Source organism: Ceratina calcarata, unplaced genomic scaffold (assembly GCF_001652005.2).
Source record: "Ceratina calcarata isolate Rehan_Ccalc_2016 unplaced genomic scaffold, ASM165200v1 scaffold12, whole genome shotgun sequence".
NCBI lineage: Eukaryota > Metazoa > Arthropoda > Insecta > Hymenoptera > Apidae > Ceratina > Ceratina calcarata.
In genome coordinates this window covers 593,494-615,166 of record NW_017132978.1, presented here as the reverse complement: position 1 = coordinate 615,166, position 21,673 = coordinate 593,494, and the positions used below count along the sequence as shown (strand labels likewise).

The 21,673-nt window shown below is 42.4% G+C and overlaps 2 protein-coding genes and 1 long non-coding RNA gene across 6 annotated transcripts in view; 1 reads left to right on the top strand and 2 right to left on the bottom strand.

Moving 5' to 3' along the window:
- Positions 1 to 32: 32 nt before the first annotated feature.
- Positions 33 to 2,985, bottom strand: LOC108625839 (PI-PLC X domain-containing protein 1). The gene is made up of 7 exons (XM_026814400.1): positions 2,041 to 2,985; positions 1,831 to 1,928; positions 1,496 to 1,744; positions 1,230 to 1,432; positions 945 to 1,152; positions 461 to 722; positions 33 to 398 (listed from the first exon to the last, which is right to left on the bottom strand). Exons 2-7 carry the CDS (start codon positions 1,919 to 1,921, stop codon positions 158 to 160), a joined length of 1,254 nt encoding a protein of 417 aa, XP_026670201.1. The 5' UTR covers positions 1,922 to 1,928; positions 2,041 to 2,985; the 3' UTR covers positions 33 to 157.
- The window catches only part of LOC108625870 (uncharacterized), a 127,820-nt gene continuing 107,381 nt past the window's right edge, over positions 1,235 to 21,673 (top strand). For all 3 annotated transcript variants that reach the window (XR_003389333.1, XR_003389334.1, XR_003389332.1), the window contains exons 1-2: positions 1,235 to 1,306; positions 3,267 to 3,330. This is a non-coding gene — a long non-coding RNA (uncharacterized LOC108625870). The remainder of the gene's footprint in view (positions 1,307 to 3,266; positions 3,331 to 21,673) is intronic.
- Positions 5,192 to 21,673, bottom strand: part of LOC108625846 (neuronal growth regulator 1) — a 36,871-nt gene continuing 20,389 nt past the window's right edge. For both annotated transcript variants that reach the window (XM_026814418.1, XM_018026168.2), the window contains 5 exons: positions 20,820 to 20,930; positions 16,866 to 17,026; positions 8,932 to 9,087; positions 8,528 to 8,861; positions 5,192 to 7,797 (listed from right to left, as the gene is read on the bottom strand). In XM_026814418.1, coding sequence (XP_026670219.1) covers positions 7,658 to 7,797; positions 8,528 to 8,861; positions 8,932 to 9,087; positions 16,866 to 17,026; positions 20,820 to 20,883 — 855 coding nt within the window. In that variant the 5' untranslated portion in view covers positions 20,884 to 20,930 and the 3' untranslated portion in view covers positions 5,192 to 7,657. The remainder of the gene's footprint in view (positions 7,798 to 8,527; positions 8,862 to 8,931; positions 9,088 to 16,865; positions 17,027 to 20,819; positions 20,931 to 21,673) is intronic.

Here is a 21,673-nt window from a genome sequence, read left to right as displayed (position 1 = left end):
ATTATACTATTTTATTTAAATATCGCAGGATATATTTTATTAAAAATAATTGTCTTTTATTATAAGTCGAATTAATAGCTTATTTAATATTATGACGGCTTTGTTAAGGGAGACTTGACAATTCTCTATCCTTTTAGATGCTATAAATATAAATTAATTAGTGGCAGTGTACATGGCGATTCTCGTTGGCTTCGATAGCAATTTGTACGATGTCTGTGCCTCTCACGAAATCTACTGCGACAATGTTAGCGCTGTACTGCCAAAGAGTGCTGTACCAATTAGACACGTTTAAATTGACTCTGTACGCCATATCTCGGAGACCTCCCAGTTTGTTGAAAATAATGTCCTTAGCAGTCGCTGTTAACTCTGCCATGGCCGACCAAGGTCTCGCTCCCGACCTACGGAATAATCATATAATTATCAACGAACAAGTCATTTTTCAATGCCCGAAATATTTTACCTATTCTGGTTTTCTATCGAGAACAAATATTTGTACAAATCGTTGAGTTTCCTGACGTTTCCCCATTGATGCAACACGCAAGACCACATGCTAGCGTGCTCAGCGACGATCTGCGAGTTCTCGTAACCGATTATCAATCTCTTTCCGGTAGACCAAATGTCGTTCAATTTTGTATGCCATCCTTGATTATTTATGAAATAATTCCGAAACTCGTCCTCCAAATATGCCACCAGTGCACGATGATCGGATATGTTTTTGAACCCTCCGAAAAATAAAATAAGTGATTATCATTTTTATGCAAATTTATTTACGTCAGTTAAAAAACTGTGTTTTGTGCAGAGAGAATTCTTTTATCTTTTCGGTATTTTAATTATTCATTCAGCTTCCGATATTCTGCATATTTTTATACGTCACGTGGATTTTACGATAAATTCATATCCCACAGTGTATTTATTATCGTTATGTAAAATTGAAAAATAAATACCAATAGGGAATTCGTGGATATCCATTATCACAACTTCTTCCGTATTGTCGAGGAAAGTTTTTATTTGATCCACGACTGTTTTTAACGACACCGAGCGATAAAACGGTCCATGATTCGTCCACCACTTCTCTTTAGTCCCGGGATAATGTCCCACTCTGATATCTAGATATCGCACGCCGTGTATCAATTGGCCAAGGATATCTAAATCCTAAAAACAGCATGATTTATTTAGATATAATATAAAACGCGCGAGCTTGTGGTTTGATTTTCAATTGTGACATTTACTTGCGTTACAGCGTACTTTGGGATAAAGCCCGTTTTCGAGCCATCCTCGTCGTACGCCGCCGAGTCGTGAGTTCCAGGTAAAAATATTTCATTCATTCTCAAAGGCCCAAGAATATCTTTCCTATCTCGCATCCACGTCGGTTGCAGTTTTAAACAATCCATTTTCTTAACTCCACTGTCCGACGACCATATCACTCCATATTCTAAAAATATTTAAAGAAGAGTATACAACAGTTGAAATTATTCGTAGAAAAATTGAAACCTACTTGTGCATTTTTGTACGAACGGTAGATTCGAGCTGGGCACGTATTCAGCTTGTATTCCAGTTGTCTGATTGCCATTCGGGCTATTGGGAGTCAGAGTGTAGATCACGTGCGGGGATCCAGTTTCACTCTCTTCGTAGAGCGAGATCGTATCCCCGGGTGTGAAATTGATGTTGTTCCAATAAATTTCTAACTCGCGGATCTTTGACTTCGTCATTATAGGCGAGACAAACAAGCCGATGCGCGATTGCCCTAAATAATTGACGCGTGTCGTTTTAAATAAGAACAATTCAGTATTTTCAAAAATATTCACTCTGTACGTAAAAAATTGTACTTACATTGCTCTGTATCGCAAACTTTCGCGTTCGAGATTGTACTGACTATCGCCAAGATCGAGGCAACTATTACGCTTACTCTAGAGCTCTCCATTGTCTTTCTGCAATTGCAGGAAATAACTAATTATACACTTTGAGAAATCTTCGACAATTAGCGAGCGAATGAACGCTTGTTGAGAAATGTTTTTTCAAAGTAAAGTAAGTAATACGTACGCGTTTGGTTTAAATTTTGAAATATGCCGATCGTCGACCTCGGGAAGTAGCACGACTCGTCGACTGCCAGCGAGAACTGATTTCCGTTGCGCGTGGATGTCGTTTAAATCTCTGACCAGACAATGGTAAACCCTTTGAGAACGCGACAATTCTATTAGACTGAAGACGGAAGGCTCGCTAACGTCGCATATGGAACGCTTATTAGCGTTTAACACGAAAAATGACAATATCTTTGGTACTTAATGAATGTTATCATCCGTTGAAGTCTATTTAATCGCGAGATTTCATTATTGTTTTTATCTACTCGCGATGATCGCAAATAACCGAGATAAATAAAAAATAATTGCATGAAAAAGAGCGCAATAGAATCAGCAAGATAAACAAGAACGCTGGGTATTTAGCTTGACCTATGCAACGTGATTTTGCAATAAATCTTGCCGCAACCAGTACGCATACTATTGCATATCTTTGCATTGATCCTCGCGAGATAAAGAAGCATGATGAAAGATTGATTGAACGTTTAAATGAAAATCTAATTCTGTATCTCGTATCGATCGAACGCTTACATACACATATCATATTTTTTTAATGCCAAGTGAAAAGCTATTGATAATCTGCGATTAATCTGTAAATTAGACTCTCTTCTTTAAACGACGTTTTATCTCGATTCAAATAAAGATTGTTTATAAAGGAATTCTGTGATGGTATTTATCTACTGTTGTACATGTCAGTCTCGATCGATTTTTAGACAAAATTTGCTCGTTCCGAAGCTTGAATGAAAGCTTTGAAAATGGCAAATATATGTAGATTTATTCGAGATCCGATCATGATTTATTAATTGTAAATCATTTTTAATCGAAACGTGTTACGCTCGTTAGATGTCGGTAGTGCCTCCGTGACACGAGTTTAAAGGCCCGTATCCACTTGTATTGTCTTTGCGTATATAAAATTCTATGAATTTTTCTTCTAATTTCAATATTTAACGAGTTAAGTATGATTATATGGCATTTTATTGGCATTGACAAANATTACCTATGAAAAATTTGTAATCACTATAATTTTAGCTTTTTAACAGTAATATTAATCTATAATAACAAATTCAACGTGCTAGCATTGTTTAAGTGTATAGCCTATTTAATATAACAAAATAATTCTTGTTTCTTTCTTATTTTTGTAATGATTATTAAATATTGGATAATTCCACACCGATCCATTGTTTTTTCCAGATGAAGCCAGGTTCCAAATTGCTGGTGACACAACCCGTGACATCCAAATCTTCGCATCTAAAACGTGAGTAAATTTTCACATTTCTGCATGCATCATATTCTGGGTAAAACCAGTATTATTTAAGAGATAATTATTTATCATATCGCATGATATGAATACCATGTTTAAAGTACGTTGCATGTATTTTGTGATAATTTAAATTAATCGAGCCGTAATTATTCTCGATGTCTAATTAAAATGGATAGATTTAAGAGAGATTCAATTAGTTACGAATGTGAATTGTGAAATAATTCGTTTAATGAATGCGCATCATTCGGAGACTTGAAAAATGAAGGGAAAACGGAAAGTAGATAAGTAGCTTGATCCGTTTGACGTTCAATTATTTATCTGTGTCACTTTCATATAATAAGACTATAAAATTTCACGACACTTCAATCCAAGACAAAATTTAGAAGATAAATGAGGCATACAAGTGGCAGGGATTAAATATTCGCGGACTGAAACGTCCGGATTTGATTACGATTGATCGATAGTACATTTTGCGTACGCACGCATCTGTATACTTGCTTGCCTGTTAATCGCGTTGGAATATTTTATGTCATTAGCAGCAATTTTAGTCCGTACGGTTAGCCCGGCTGTTTACACCAGCTAACTTAAACCATCGAATTATTCGTGAAATTCCGGAAAATGCACAGCATTTACTATGCGGTATTATCGACGATTATGATTCAGTTGGCGCAGAAACGCGTTTCGTGTCAATAGATTTTTACCATCATTTATGCAGTACTTGTATTTTATTTAGTTTCAAGTCAGAAAATTATTCATAAAATATAAAGGAGACGTCGGAGAAAAATTGGATGATATAAAATTTCGCCGAATAACTTTAGTTTTATAATTTTCGAGAAGCGTAGATGAGGTTTAAGATAGAAAACTGTAGGTCAGGGGATGATATTGCGAACCATAGATAATCCAGAATGCGATCAGTGGTTTACATGGTACCTACCCGGGTCGGGACCGTAGCGACGCTCGCATCAACCGGATTATGCGGATCTTACGGATTTGCAGTGGTGACGGTAGTGGCCGAGCTCGTAATGTAACGTCATAATGTATTAGGCGCACGCCCTTGAAATATACACTATACAGAATGGAATTTCCAATCTTGCGAGGGCTATTCACAATGTATTTGGGATTAGCGTTCGCGAATAGGTATATCCCGGGCGTTATATTGGAAACCGATATTCACCGGCTATACTCTTCGAGTGGCAATCCGCGCTCTCTCTCCCGCCTCTCTCTTCCGTCTGTACTCGATCTGCCCGTGTTGTTAAAGGCCATTCACCGGTTAGTTTATTTTCAACCATCGATGTTAGGTATCGTCACGGTGTCCCGCCAAACACCAGGCGCTTTGAACTTATCGTTAGCGATTCCGTTTAGGATCCCTTTGACAAAAGGGAAAGGTTACCCAGTTTACTTATCGATGTCAAGTGGTTTTATTTTAGCAGACTCTCATTGGTGACAAATTTTGTGTCCATCAAAATTAGTGGACCGAGTCAGATATGTGGACTGACGCGACGTCTTCCAGGCATTTGATATTTATATCTGACGTCTACTATGAATTATTTAGTACCACGAAGAGAGAAAAATAATTATTAAATTATGATCGTCCGCTTCCATTTTTCGTGGCTCATTGACGACTTTATACATATGTATAAACCGGTGTTCCTTATCTACCTACTCACCTTCGTTTCGCGCGATCTCGCTAAACGTGTCGCCAGACCCGGTTACTTCGTAATACGCAGTTTAGGGTGTTCTCGACGGGGAAGATACATCTCCGCTATATTTTATCCCAGTGATAACGAGACTTGTGTTCCGTCATCGGTACGCTCGAATCGGCCTCGCGATCTTTGGTAAAATAATTATTGCTCGGTCGATTCAAAATGTTCAATTTATTTTGTACGTCGATAGTGGAATCGTGGGGATGAAAATTGTACACATTATTCTATTTAGTTTGCGAGCGTACTCTTACAATTCGTACAGTCGACGGAAGTGAATCTTAAATATCGACATTTAAATTACTCGGCACATCTATTAAATCAATCGGACCTATTACCAGAGAGTCAATTAACCCTTTCATTGCCGGGGACGAGATATCGCCCCATCATTATGTCGCTTCTGTGATACTATGGAGAGTTTATCTCGCGTTATAATGTTCATTACTCCGTGTTATGGACGAGATATTTCGTGTTGTAATTTCCTATCCGTCGTGCTATGGACGAAATATCTCGTCTATCTTGTATCAGGGAATCTGGTGTGTCTTATATTACGTGCTTCATATGTAAATTTAAAAATCTATTTTATCTATTAAACACATTCTATTGTTAATTTAAGGTAATCGAAGCAATAATTTTAGTTAATTGTATAGTGCAGAATAATAAGAATAGTCAAAGAAGAATTGATGCAAAGTATGTTAATTTATAACACCACAGGATGGAAATTGCGGGATATCTCGTTCATGGGATCGAGTAATCAGCGTTGTAACGCGGAGTATCTGGTCCATGGAATCGTCCACGTGAGACAGTGGATATCTCGCCCATTAAAACGATAGGGTTGATGCAATTTGCAATATAGAATTGATTCTAGTTAATAGTTTCTAGACACACCTACGTAGTGTAGAGAGCACATCGATTTGTGAACGTTCAATGAGAAGCTCGACGCGAATTCATTAAGGAGCGTTTAATCTTTATTGAGTAGCTGTCGTTCCGTCTTGGCAATTGACAAATTCTGCGATCGTCCATTCTTATTGCTTACGATTTCGAACGTTTACATATATGTACGTATGTATGTACACCGATCACATTGATACATCGAGCGAGCGCCTTAACACACTATTAATGAATTCATCAAAAAACTTTTCGTCGGCTTGTCCCAAACTATAAAAAACAGTTAGAGAAATTCTCGCCGAGACTTGATTTCCAGCAAGATGAAACTTCGATATAAGTAGTTGCGGTATATGATAATTTATAGAAGATACGTAATCAGTTTTCAAGAGGTGATAGTGTCCGTTTTCACGTGTAACGTTGCTCGTTCGTTTACATCGATCGAGCGACTTTTCATGCTGCTCACGTTTTTCACAGTCTTATATTTTTCAACCGAGATAAATTACATAATTTCTTATAAATCCAGCGAGGAAAATCTATAAGAAACAATGCATTGAAATGAGAAATCTTATAGAACTGTTCAATTGTACTTCGCGTTTGTCTCGTCTTAATCATGATATCATAATTTGAACCGAACTCTTACGTGCCCCGTTCGTTCAAACGTCGTTAATTTGCGAAGTCGAAAGTGTTCGCCGGGCTTAAGGATTTATCGAGTTCTACACGGCTCTGTTTAAACAGAGGGCGACTTTCGTCGTTGGTTTTTTTTATATCAATTGAATAATGTCGCCCCTCTATTTCTCCATTGACGCATCTTCCCAGTGCCGCAGCCTTCCTAATGGGCACAAATCTGCTATTCACCGATTCATAACGTGGCACGCGTTTTTACCCGCGAGAGACTGTAAAAGCGAGCAGCAAGTTGAATGCCATAAATGTTCTGTGCGAACTTGCGTCAATGATGTACGTCCCACGGCCGTGTCTTCCTTTTTTCATCGCTGACGTCGTTCCTTTGCCAAAGGGGTGACATTTAATTAAACGTTCAACTCGAAACAGTTTGCTTTTTCGCATTATGTCGCTTGTAAATTCTCACGGAATTATGGTCTTCATATCTTTTCGTTTTAGTCAGAAGCGATGGAAAATTCGAATCGGTATTGCTTGCATTTGTATTTGTCGTGAAGAAATGTCTTATATACATCGTGTGGTATATCATGCACGCATATCGATCGTTTCAAATCCATCTCTTTCATTAATTCTCGAAAAATAAGAATGATAACGCGACGTTAGCAAACAACTATTTGAACGCATAATTTCGTATCGAACGAAATGGATATCGCGTTTCGCAGATTACCGAAAGGAACGTCAAGTCCAAAATCACAATTGAAACAATTCCGAAACTCTACACGGCAACACAGTGTCTGTTAATACAACTTGAAGTGTCTGTGAGAAACAAATTTCGCTTCTGCACACCGTCGTTGTTGTTTCCAAACGTTTCGATAAGCTCCGATATTAATTTCTAATGATTAAATTCGTACATTAAATTTACGCAATTTAAATTTAACCGGTAAATGAAATCTGAAGATGAAACCGCTTATTTAAATTTGAATTTGATCCGGTGTATTAATCAGATTATTAATCAACTTAGAGTAGACGAGTAATTTTGGTGAAACGAGGGATTCACGTGTTTGGAATTTGGGTGATATCGATTCGTTGGTAAATAAAATATCGACGCGATAGGCTGGTCACGTGAGACACGAACAAAGTCGGCTCGAGACGCGCGCACCGAGCAGAGTCAGAAAAATCAACAGGACGTTGATGGACGTAGCCCTTGACGTAGCGTTCCGCCGATCACCGCCGTGCATCGCTGCTGGTTTCTCTTCTTCTGCAAACAGGAATATGACAATGAGAAATGAATGTTTGCTCACTGCGCCGGGGAGAGCAGCGAGTAAAAAAAAAGAGGGAGAAATAAAATCGTGGTGGAAAACTGTAAAAATAGATAGGTATCTAATCAAAGCTGGAATTAAAAATTGTAAACGCGGACGATGCGTTTACGAAAAAATAATAAAAACATTTCGGCGATGAAATTCTCTGCAAATAACGAGCGATGTTTTTAGAATCGAGACCGGGACTTGGAAATACTTGTTGATTTTATCTGTCGCGATCGAGTCCCGTTGTAAAAAGGGGTATCCGTTTGTACAAGGTTAAAATGAAAAAATTGACAAAGTTAATAACGGAGCGCGAGCATTGACTGAAAAGGATTATTACCGCTATTGCTATCGCGTCAGTGTTATAATTGTTACGAGTGAAAAACGATCCATTCCATATAGATATCGGCGTTCTACGATTTGCCATTATATTGCTTTGGCGTCGGGTCGGTGTCAGATACGTATCTGTTGCGAACTCTATTTTGATCGATATTCTCCCAGAAACCCATATCGTCGAAATTGTTCGAAGTTTGTACAATAACAGACCGTGAAACAGTAATCAGGATCGATACGAAATCGAAAATTCGCCCGTCATGATTAGAACGTCATTATTTCGAACGTGCAATAGTTTAAATTGCTACATCATTGTTATAAATCGTTCTCTCGATTGGAGAACGTGTAGCTGACCTTCGATCACGTGTATCATGATATAAGCCGGCCTGGCGTTGCTCGGTGAGCAGGTGTAATTGGCACCATGAGAGAGTTTCACTTTGTCGACAACGAGGATCGAGCCGTTCTTCGCTGGTTCGACTCTGACGCCCGGCTCGTCGTCATAGTTGATCATGCGACCCTCGCGATACCAGAAGATGTAACTCGGGGCCTCCGTCGATGCCATTAGTTGACACTCGAGTCGAAGGCTGGATCCCTGCTTCACGTGCAGGTCCGGTCCTCCAGGTATCACGGAGTAGGCCTCCGTGATGCTGAGGCGAATGAATCGTTTCTGGACCGGTTCAGTTTGAACCTGTCTCACCAGACAATTTCTCGTACCGTTTCCCAATTAATATCGGAGAGTAAATAGAACATTGGATTACCTGGCATTCGTAGATCCCGGCGTCTTCTCGTTTCACATTCTTTATCTGCAGAGTCCAATCAGGGCTGTTCGAGACGATCATGAACCGCGTGTCGATCGCGTGAGTACGTCTACCCAATGTCAATAGTTGTTCGTCTACTTTTCTGATCCAAGTCACCTGAAACAAGTGGTTCAGCCTGTTAGTTTTGCCCAATTTTGTCAAATGCCCAAATCTTGAGGAGAGTCCATCGAGATAGAAAATGTTGGTTGGTTTGAGACTACGCGAGTTTCAGCAATTCAGTTTACCGTGCATAATTGTTCGAAATATGAATGGTTTTTACCATTATTGGATATAAATTCGCGTTGCTCAGATCGTTTATTACGAGATTCACTCTCCAGACTGCACTCTAATTGCATAAAGATCTTATTAAGGACCCGGAACAGAATCTGTTCGCCGCGATGTTCTTAACGACGACGTTGAAAAAAATCGCGTAATTTAATCCTCGAGTGTACTCGATGCTCGCGGCAGGTACTTGCGATTCGATTTTCCGATGTAGCTTAGAAGATCGACGAGAGAACACTCGAGCATAAGCGAGCAGAATAATGAACCCGTTGACTCGACGCGCACCGTATCGCCAGTCAGCGTCTGCCGTTCGTTCCTGTTAACGTAGCTACGTCCTCCGACTTCACTCGATCACTTAAATTATCACGAACCTGTCGCACAGATCGGAGAAGGAGCCGACGCCTTATAAAATAATTTACACGTGGGTCATCGTCGTAGTAGATACTTTTGAAAAAGGGCATGGCGATCGTATCGAGTGACTGTACGATGGGTCAACATGTCTAATTACCGTGTAACCTATGTACACGGAACATACGTGCGACTATAGCAAGCAACTGCATTCCATCGTACAGGAAACAGAATATTGGAGCTAATATTTGGAATAGCGTTAGATACTGCATTAATTAAATCGATATCGGTAACTTTGCTTATTTGCAAATTAGGCGCTCGAACGGGGGTACAATGGCGCATGGTAACTAGCGAATAAAGTGGAAGAGAAGATATATTTTGTCCAGATTCCTTCCGTAAACCCTGGCTTCGTTGAACACGCGAGAGCGTCGGCTTCGCGTTCGCGCGTGATTTCCCATTCATCGTCTCCGGGCCTCCTCGTACATTCGTGGATTTACGAGGATTCCGCGTGTTTATGGGAGTTAAAATCCATCGCGTATTCGCGTCGCGTACGCGCGAGCTCGACGCGATTCGCATAGACGCCGAGCATGGAAACGCGCGCCGATCCTCTCCTCGCGCAGGACGTCGCGTTATACTATGTACTGTACGCGTCCGAGCGGAAAGTGGAAACTTGGGTGGCAAACGCGCGGAAAAAAAGGTGTCGAGAGACAAAGCAACCTGGCGCCTGTGCGTCATGAATAAAAGATCGAAAGAAGGATCGTGTTCTCTCCATAGTAGCGTGGGTTGCTGCTCGGGCGCTTTGCCACGCCGCCGCATCGATTGTCTCCTTCGCGCTCTCCGATCCGTCGAGATATTACGGATCACCGCGTATCTTCAACTTGAGTACTTTACGCCTTTTTTCAAGACACTCCACGGTACTCGGAATTCACGAGCTCGTTATTCGCTTAATACGAACGAGCCAATTTTCCAAGCCGCGAGAAAGCATTCGCGGGGATACTTTTCCATTCGTTAAGCGCGTTCAACTTCGTCCTACCGCGATTCGTCTAGTCGATAAACTAAATTATCCGTATAATTTGCGCGCGATCCATTCCCTGGCTTGTATTTATCTACGCTCGGTTACGGCCTACTATGTCCTAATTCGTTGGTAAACTCGTTAATTTATGCCCGCCGTGAATCGATGCGCCGTTTCACATTTCTCATTTAGCTGCATAGATAGTCGCGTTTCATACTCCTCGATATTGTAAATCACAGTCGTATTTTTACATCGATCGATGTATATTCGTTTTCTATTCCTTCTATCGCGACGGAATTGATCGTGCATTTATTAATCCGTATCTACCATGCGGCTCTATGAATATCGTATTATTAGTACAGCCGGTTCATACGAGTTGATTCAGATCTATACGAGCCATGAGAATTCTTTAGTAATACAGCAATTCGTATTCTTATACTTTAATAATGTTGTCAATGAACGAAAATCTCTTAGAATTCGTGTAAAAAAATACGTGAATGAGGCGAGGGCATGACTGCGCGATGTAAATTGATTGTAAATAGAATCATTATAGGATAGTAGGAAAAAGGTACTACATTTACTATCATTAACATAATTATGTATATTGAAACAACATTTTCGTTATTTTTTTTGTACACGTTAATTGACTTTCGAGTCCACGAAAGCAAGCACTAAAGCTCTTTTTGCGATTATTGCTTTTTAATTATCTTCGTTTATTAGAAGCTCTCGGTGTTACTTTAGTAGAAAGTGCGCGAAACTTCCCATTCTTTCCCCGGTTCCGTTTTTAATGACTTTTTAACTGGCCAACTTTTTTCTTAACGGTTCGATTTTTACGGGGCAACATGTGTGTTCCCTTTGCTCTCTACGAAAAAGTTTTATCAAAGTTTAACTGGTTTATGGGAAAATCGGTACCGCGCTATTAGGCGCCTAGCACTGCCACATCGCAGACATCTGGCACTGTCTCGAATCGGTTCGAGGAAACATATTAGTATCTCCGCATTACGCTACTAGCATTTTTTTTAAGGGGGCATTTCACGACTTGAAAGAATCCCAATTTCCAGCTATATGAATGTGTAGAAATTTACTATTAATGGAAACTATATTTTGGTGTTTTTCTGAAGTCATCCCTTAAAATTTTTCCCTGTACACAGGATGAGTTAACAAGAACCAGGTACAATAACTAGTTGTTTAATGATTATACGAAGATACGTTCTATACGAACTGATTGTGCAATGCAATTAAGTGAACGTATGCTCATATTCTGGTAATCAAATCGTGTTCATGTCAGGCTTCCTAATAAACTCAGCGTCGGATAATTTTGAATGAAAGTTTTTGCTGACTCGCCTCGAATGGATTTCGATCAATGGTAATACAGATTAGTTGGCTCTTGTGTCGATTCTATCGCTGTACGATGTACATATGTACGTATACGTGTTCCGTGATTCGTCTCGAATTGGAAACACGGGTAACGAGGTGTTGCTCAGGAAATAATTATGCATATTAAGCCGATATTCGAATCATCTGTTAATTCTGGCATCGAACCGAGTACGTGCGTAGGTACGTACATACACGAGCGTGCGATAACAAGACAGACATATGTTCGCCGCTTTTCGTCGATGCCCCACCGATTGCACGCTGGGCGATTTTCTCAATCGAGTATGACAAGAATTAAGTCTCAAAGTATCTTCTATGGAGCAGAAACTATAACTCAGTCGAAAACTATAACTATGAGAACTTTGGACAGTGTCGAACGTGCTACGAATTATTTTTTTCGCGAATCGAATTCCCCTTCCGATTGATTAGAGTAGATCGGAGAAATAAAAATTGGCGGCGTGCTCGAGCCGGTATTCGAAAGGGAGGTTCACGCGCGGCATTCCAGAGACAATTCGCCGTTCGAGCCAGAAAATTGGAGAAGTTCCTGACTCCCGACGGGATTTCCTCTTGGATCTCGAACGGGCGTGTACCGATTTCCGAAATATTCATATTGCTCCCGGCCAGCGTGAAATTTATACTCGGCACAGTGGTTGAATATAATGCCGGTACGCTCCTCTCGTCGACGTGTATCGGCACACTGGCCACGATCCGTTTACGTGGCCATCTCGATGCTCGTGCAATCGTCGGAACCGATCAAAATATTTTACACCGCGTCGTATCAGTGTTAACTATTGACTTTTCTCCTGATAACGTCGCACGATGGTATTGGATATTCATGATATTTCAAGTTTGTTGGCCTAAACAGGCTCTATTTCAATTGAGGCCATTATCATTTGCACACATCGATAGTTACTTCGATAAATTCAATTCGACTCGAGCGTTCGTACACTCACTCTCGTGAAATTTCAACGTTCGCGTTCTCTTTAGTCCCGCAGATAAAATAAATAGAAAAGTTGGATATTACGTAAAAGTGTCTTATCTTTGTAACCGGTTCGGCGTTAACCCGGGTCGTAATCATCGAACGCTGTACGTACTACTGCACCGCGCGTGGCACGTCCTATCGAATGTTTTAGGTTTCTCTGTCGTATCAGCACTTGCAATCGTACCTATACCTTGGTGAATGTTCCAATTGAAATTCTGCTCGAGCGCGCATCGATCTTTGGCTACCACGAGGTGTCCTTTTGTAAACGAGTGCGTGTCGTGCATTCCCTGATACAACTGGCTGGAAGCTTGCACGCTCTTTATAAGCGCGAACCCGTCCCACGAAGCACTTCAAAATCTCATTATGCGAAGATAAAAATAATACGATTCCCAATGGAATTTTTATCAACATCGAATAATTCCAAATTGTCGAAGATTTTCCTGCAAGAGTTCTCGATTTTTTTTATTGCTTTCCTGGAAAAGCTGGCTTTTCATGATTTACAATTAATTAATATTAAACCTCTGAACACTATTTGCCTAAAACTTGTATGTACTGTGAATTACAAAAATTCAACCTTGATAGATTATATCTTATCGTTAGTAATCAACTAGGATATTTAATATTCTAATGTGTATGTATATAAGTGGGAGCGAAAGATAAGAATTGTATTTCGGGCAGCTTTTTCACGAACCCTGCCGTTCTCTCTTTGTTGGCATACTTTGCCGGGAAACTTAAATGGAAAGAAAAGAGGAAGAGATTTTGCCTCTTAACGTTGATCGCTACCGAGTGTACAAAAAGTAGCGGGAGAAATTTTCGCACCTCAATTATAGAAGATATCCACCCGAGCCATTCTCGACGATAAAGGCAACACGGTTGAAGCGGTATCGATATATTGTCAGGAATGGCCGGTTAAGTGGGCCATTTCCGAGTTTCTATTGTTTCCAAGGAGCTCAATTTGCCACTCTCGACCGCATAGACTCTTCCTCTGCCACGCTGCCGTTCGCGCACTCGTCTCGAAAAAGTAAATATATGAGCCATCTAATGCAAGAGTGGTATCAGTGAAAAAAGTTAATTCCGGGATAATGGTAAATGACATAAATCTTTTATAAAATATAAAATAATTGTGAAATTATTTCTAAAGATAATAATGCCGTTTTGTTCGTAAAATCAAGGCTCGTTTATCGTTGTCGTTATATTTTATACAATATTCTTCTTTCTATTATTTTTGGATTAAACGGCTCGTGTGTAAACTATGGAAATTCTGAAGAGGTTGTTACAGAGAAGTGCCAATTAATGGAAACTAAATCCAACGATTTTTACTTTGTACCGCGTAACGTTTCAAAGGTAAAAATTGCAACTTTCGAAGCGTTGACAGTTACGTTCAAAAATCTTCGTTTCCGCGTTTCACGGGACTGGCTATTCCGCGAATTAAAAAAGTTGAGCCGCGAGAACGAGCAAGGCACTTGGTACCTTACGCAACATTTAGTACGAAGTGGTAATTAAAAGTTCTCGGTTTTGCCGTGATTCCGCTCTTCTCGAAGCGTCCTCGCAGACGTCGGAGAGTTTCCGCGTCATTATCACTTTAGGACCGGTTCTCACGAGAATTAGGTCGTACAAGCGCTTAATCTCTCGCCGCGATTCAAGATACCGGACAGTAGACCGAACCAGTCGGACATAGCTACGTGTTTATTGCTCTAGACACGGCCCGGTATCATTCACTGGATTTAGATATGATGAACAACGCGAGATTTCAATGACGTTCTTACCGTTTAATCTCGAAAATTGCCGTTTGCTCGCTGATATTTCGTTCCCCAATCCGCCTCTCTCTAGTCGATTCGCAGTTGCTTTGTAATTAACTGCTGTCAACGGCACACGCGCTTTCGGGGTGGAGCGGAGAGGAAGAATATAGAGTATAAAGCTTCCTCTCGACGCTCTATCGCTTACGAATATAGATATCTCACACCGTTGTAATCGCCTTCACGCTTAGGCAGACACTTCGACCTTCTTCTGTCCGCCTCACTCTAAAAGTCGATACGGACTAGAGCATTTGTAACGAGTATTCAGCTAAATGTAACACTAGTCGCGTGTAAAGGCAGAATTATAATATGATAGGGTTAAACAGACTCATTTGTTATTGGTATATTGAGAGCTGGCTAAAAATCATTGTACCAAGCTGTACATATTAGATCATGCTCGTTGTTCTGTTAGAAACGAATGCTCCAGCTTGTGCCCGCCTTTGGCTCAAGAATCTTTCTACGCGCCGTGGAAATGATCTCACGTTCTTTGTTCGAACGTTCTTCCGGCAATAGTGGTAAAACAAAATCGAATTGTACGTAGATAGACGCAAACGAGCAGCAGTTTTCGCCCGCGCCACGGTGTCAGTTCTCGAGATAATTTATCGTCGGCGAATTTACGAGTCTCTTCTTCTAGGGAAATCAATCCTGCCTGTCCTTTCCAAATGGTAATGTTCTACGAAATTGTAAGAGTTTAGTGCCGCAGTTGCCGATGGAACGTATTATTCTCCTATCTTACGTTCTCTGGGAACAAATTTTGTAACCCATGGTTCGAATATTCGCTCGGAAGAATTTCAGTCTCCGGTGATTCTCGGACCAAACGAGATATAGAATATAGAAAAAAATCTGGGAATATATCTGTTAGATAGCAAACGGTAAATCTTCATGAATGGAAAATATACGACCTGGAACTATGAAAAATTCAAACGGTCCTGACCTTAGAATGGCTGATCATTTTTATAATAGTTTTCCTCTTTTCACGGAGAGGTGACAAACAGTTCGTACTAGATACTGAACAACATTAAGTGCATGCTAAATGCCTGGGACACGTAAATCCAAACATCTCATTTGATCCAGTGATGGGCACAATTTTCGAAATTGTAATGCAATGCGAATCTTACTTCCGAAAACTTTCCTAATTTGATACTCTGATTGTCCGCGCTCACGGGAAATAGAAATTTCCCTTGGTAAATTCGTAGCATGTGTGAGTGGCGGATCGTCCATGTAACCAGTCGGCTGGACGTTGGGAACGTTTCTCGGCGCGTTGACGCTTGCAACATTAATACCGAGAAATTACGTTCCAACTGGAAAGGGGAAGGGTTTCCTCTCTCGGACGATTCTCCCTTTCATCCGGCTGTTTGGTCGGTAGCTCGCTGGCTTACGTTACATGCGCGCGCGCTCGTCGAGTGACCGAGTCGTTGCAGTTGCGTGAAACGACCATGTTCTCCGTTCGAGATACGTTTCCCGATTTCCGCTCTTTGCTACGGTGACCTCAGCCCGAGGCTTGCATGCAGCAGCACGCTGCTCCCGATCATTTATTAACGAGCACGCTTCGCGAGAAAGGCGCCCCGGCGCGTGTATGCATCGAGGTTTACGCTAGACTAAAATGCACCGCGTCGCGACGCTCTGCTCTTCGGCTTACTGGTCGGATTCGAAATGGACCGGCGCCAGATAAATAGTTGACGAACCGGTGAAACGTCCGACGAAATTTTTACGCGAGAGGTGATTCTGATATCAACGTTCAATTCTTAACGACGGGAAATCTGGTCAGCCGGAGGAGAAATAATGTAATTCGTAGCACACATCGAACAGCGTCGCACGTATGCACGGGCGTGTTTCCGGAATGCGCAATGCGTGCGTGCAATCTGCAGCGTGGCTGTTTATCGATGTGCCCGCTGTACACAAGAGCATGCAAACTTGTGTACAATGCGCATATTTCCTTGGTGCGCATTGGCCCGTGTATAATGTGCGCACGGAGAGGACAGCCTGTGGCTTGTGCACAAGGCACACAAGCGGGTCCACTTGTACACGTAGTTCGCCTCGCGCTTGTATACATCATCTAGAACGTATATATTTGCTCGTATACATATACAGGTATACTCACTACTCCGGGACCGGTGGATTTGCAAGGTAGCACGGCGCTACCGCCGATCTGCGCCAAGACGTCCTTCACGGATTCAGCTACCGAGCGAGGGACGTCGTTGTCCCGGTTCCGAGACTGCGTCTTCTCCGTGGCCGGTGTCTTTTCACCGCGAGTAGCACTATCTGGAAATATCGGAAAGCGGCGGCTTGTTTCAATGAATCTGGGTCGAATGGGGAGTGCCGGGGAAATTAACATTATGTTGTGTGCGCGTAGTATCGTGTGTGTAGGGAAAAATATGTGAGGGAGAGGAAGTTTTATCTTTTGTATGAAAGATTTCCTCGGTTGTCTGACATAGGTTTTGACATACAGCGAAGGTATTCCATGTATGCCTGTATCCGTTCTCCTTTCATTCACTCGTGTTTTATTTGCTACGAAAAATGTACTGGAAAATAGACTTCCTCTGAACGCGTAGATGCGAAGTCGCGCACTCGGGTTAAAAAAGTTGACTTTCTTTTGCATTTGCTGGACGAGTTAACGAAGGTCTTGAAGGAAATAAATTTGAAAGGAGCGACGGTCTGTAGTGGCATATTGGGAAAGTTTAGCCCAGCCAGTGGAGTGAAAACTTCCCACTGCGGACATGTATTTGTCTCGTTCTCCCGCGCGCGAAACTCCGGTCGTTAAGCTTTTATCTGGACGGTTTTTCCCTCGTTTTTATACGGTTCGCCGGGATGTTTCGATTTACGCGTATCCGCCGCTGATTCAAGAACAACGGCTCCGTCCGAACGAATAATCGGCGGAGTTTCGTTGGTCGCACGAGCTACCCCGGACGACGTTTTCCGCGGACCGAAAGTCCCGGCTATCGAATAACGTACGTGTAACGACTTGGAGCCAAGCCGAAAACTCAAGAAATTGCATTACTAGAAAATATCGTACGACGTTCACGAGGACCGCAGAAGTCATTGCGCCGGATTGGACGAGCCAAAAACCCGTGCCAACCTCCGAGCGAAGAGCCTTCTCCTCCCGTTGCTCCTCGTCGCCGTCGTCGTTCAATTACTTCCCTCGTCGGATCAGGGATCGCGCGGTAGCTTGCAAATAAGATTACCCGTGGTAACTAGCGGCACTTTCCTATACGTTTCTCGAGCGCATCCGACGGTACGTTTCGCGACGCTTGCCGCGAATACGGGAACGCGTCGATGAAACGAGCAAAAAGTGTAAGACGGCATTCAGAGAGATTTGTATCGAGTCGGGTCGGCGAATCGACGCCTCGTCAAAAGTCGTCGTCACGGTTCTCCTGGTCAGATTCGAAACCCGGTTGATTCGAGGGCCGCTCGTAACTGGGTCGATGGTAATTACCGAAGTTATTCGCTCGGCTATGTGGACGAGACGGAGACAGAGTCGTAGCAGCCACAGAATTTAAGATTCGTTCTGCGTATACGGCGACGCGCAAGGGTCGTCTCGCTCTCTCTTTCTTTCCCTTACCCGCGCTTCCCTGGCCATCTGCCTACGGTCCTGCCATCCTGGTTGACGAGCTTCTTAAATTGCATTACCTATTAGAGCGAGTGCCTTAAAATTGTACCCTCCTCTGGGCTCCGGCGTGCTTGCTAATTTGCACCGGCAAAGAGAGGGAACGGTAATTCGGGGTTAGCTCGGCTTATCTCCTGCGCTGCAATACTCGCAAAGGGGTCTCGGGAACCTCTCTCTTCTTCTCTGCCTCTTGATTAAAGCGATGATTTTTTGACTCCGGCAAGATGGAATTACGATGTACTCTTTACGGCAACGAAGGAATCCGAAAAGGTGGACATTTCCCAAGCAGCAGAATTGTAAAGATCTTCCGACTGATCGTACGGTATTAAGAAAAACAAAAGTAATTTATTTTCATGAATACTGTTTCGAGTGTTACTCGTGAGAAAGCATTCCTCGTCGCTTTGTAACGCGGAAGGGTCGATCGCGATGATTCCGAAAAGAAAGTACGAAAAATTGTAGGAAACGTCGGTCGTTAAGTTTCGGCGTTGAGGAATTTGTCGTGTTTCCGATCCTTCTAGAGGAACTCGCCTAAAGGAACAGGCTTTGATCGGAAAGAAGAGGAATAGCCGAGCTGGGTCGCCGGCAGCGGTGGCTATCTTCATCCGTAGGAAACACCGGCGGCGGTACCGAGGCGAACTTTCTCAATTAGTGCTCCAGTCCAATCGACCAGGAGCTCATTTGTATTCACGATGAAGCTCGGCTCCGTAGCTAGAGCAAACCGATAACTTCCAGCTCTCTTCGACTTTACCCTCTTTTCTCTCTCTCTCTACATCCATCGACACTTTCCCCCGGTCTAACTCCAGTTTTTCTCCCCGTTTCTTTTACGATACCGTCGCGTATTGCTAAACTCTCAGTTTAAACGTTCACTTTATCTGTTCCGCCCTGATTTACGCGCGGCTACTCGCGCGAAGAAGGGGCGAAGGCCGGGAGCGCGCCCGTCTTTTAACGCGAGCGTAACCGATATTCTAATGGCGGGCAAATTTAGTTTGCGAACTCCGTAGCTAAATGTATTCTTCTCGTTACGACTCGTGTCTACTTCGACTAGTGTAACAAAGGGGATGGTTCGAATCACGGTCGCTTCCATTAGGAGAAAATTTTCTTACGGGCCAAAGGGAGGTTAGTGGAAACGAATACTTCTCCTGATGGCCAGTTCTTTGTTCCTCGGGAGCAGACAGCTCGTTCCTTTTACCAGGAAAGACAAGTGCTGGAAAATAGAGGGAGAAATCTTGAATGGAACGTCTCGAACACAAAGCTGCTCGGGAAATTTGCACCGGTTTTATGGCTCACAGTTGTATCGTCGCCCGACGATCTTTATAATTTCTCGAAACAATTGTGCTCCGGGTAAATTACAGTTTCATTTCGAAAATCGACGTTCGCGTCAGGCAGAATCGAGAAAAATTGTTCGCGGAAAGGTGGGTAGAAAATGTGTACTCTTATAGCGAAAGGGAATAGTTTCTTATTTCCTGCGCGGAGGTCCAAGAAAACTTGTTTGCATCGTTATTGGCTACTTTCGAGTAGGTACCGAGACAGGATCCTTCCCTGCTAGCATTCGAAGAATGAGTCGATTTCCGTTATTTCCCTAAAATTCCTGGTTTCAGTAGCCGAAAGAAGCTACGCTGCCATCGACCCTAGTACTCTCCAAAGTTCAACTCCTTTATTACTCGGAACTACTTTTGAAACCCGTTCCATTAAGAAGATCTATATGTTCCCTATTTAGAATTATACCGTTGCATCAAAACCGAAAACATTTTCGTGGGAAAAATTATAGTATTCGGTAACAAACGACTAGTTATAACAGTGCGGGTTTACACGCTGCGCGTATGTTCGTACGCGAACACCGATTGGACGCATCGTTGATCGGTCCCGTAACGGGCGTTCGCAAAGTTCAATGCGGACCTTTATCCGTTGGTCAAAGCCCTTTAAGCATCGATCGTGGTTGGTGTGCCGTGAATAGTTGAAACTCCCGTGTCGATGAGACAGTGAGTGGCAACACTGGGTGGTCAGAGGGACCGATACAGCGCTTCGGCTTAGCCAGGTGCGCAGCTGCGCGTCTAGTGTACCACCGCGTCGATGCACCACCGATCATATTTACGCCCTGTATATCCACCCCCGCCGCCTTTGTTACCTGCTCTCGCAATTATCGCGTCAACCACGTCCAACGACGTCGTCGACACAAAGAGATGGATAATAGGCAAATCGATCCGCGATATTACGCGTTTATACGTCGAACGATTTAGAGATCTTCGAATTACTCATAAATATAACGTCGATTGTTCATTTCTGGAACGTCGTTTATGCGAGCAGAGAATGGATCAGATCATTTTTGGGGGTGTGACTTTCAAGGGTTAACCAGACATGGCTTTGGTAGCCTTGTACTGTAGTCGATTGAAAGTGGAAAGCGTCGGATAGAAGTTTTTGATATGCTCGTATCATTTTTGGAGTTTGGCTTACCGGTTGAATGTAAGAAGTAGCAGAACGACGCCAGTAGTAGCAGGATCGATCGAAGCGTGCCCATGATGGCTCCGATTCATATGTCCATCGCGCGTTCATCCACGAACCCGTCTGCAATAGAAAAATGTATGAATGAGTAGCAGTGGTATCGAGATCAGGATTCGTAATTCGCTTGATTCGAGATATTCTGTACATCTCAAAAAGCGTGAAATGTTTCTGTATAATTAAGAGGGCATTCCTAATTCTTCAAACCTTGAACTTATCTTAATAATTTTCTATCTCAAAAATCTCTTAATTGCCTTCGAATTGAAAAATCGCTTTTTCTAAATTAAATTCCTAATTAGTCGATGATACTCTTAGACCGCAAATCGTTAAAGTACTCAAGAGTTCGTTCGAGTTTGCATGCGTCTACGCGCATTCATCTCCCAGCGTGCGAGTTTGTAGAGGAAGCGAGGGCTCATTAGTTCGGGATTTCGTGGCGTTGTACCGAGTATTTCGATTAATCCAGGTAAAGAGCTAAATATCCGACTACTCTACTATGTTGTACGGACCTGATCCAGCTTCGATACGGACACGCACCACAGCCGGCCGGGTCGGAAGCTACTAGTGACCGATCATTCGGTTCTCACTTTATGTTCCACCCTTAACTATTTTCGTTAATAGAAGTACTAGTGTCTTCGAGCTTAAATGTGCCGGACGTAATTACAATCCCTTTTTCCATTCTAAGAATGATTATACTTAATTCTGGAACTTTATTTAAATATTAAGAATTCTGACGATTAGGAGAAACCTAGCGACTAACTGTTGAAGGCTTCTCGTTCGCATCAGCGTTGCGTTGAATTTATGTCACACGG

Coding starts and splice junctions, on each gene's coding strand:
- LOC108625839 (XM_026814400.1), bottom strand. CDS start 1,921: ATGGAGAGCTCTAGAGTAAGCGTAATAGTTGCCTCGATCTTGGCGATA. Junction 1,745..1,830: donor AGTTTGCGATACAGAGCAAT/GTAAGTACAATT, acceptor TCAATTATTTAG/GGCAATCGCGCATCGGCTTG. Junction 1,433..1,495: donor GTTCGTACAAAAATGCACAA/GTAGGTTTCAAT, acceptor AAATATTTTTAG/AATATGGAGTGATATGGTCG.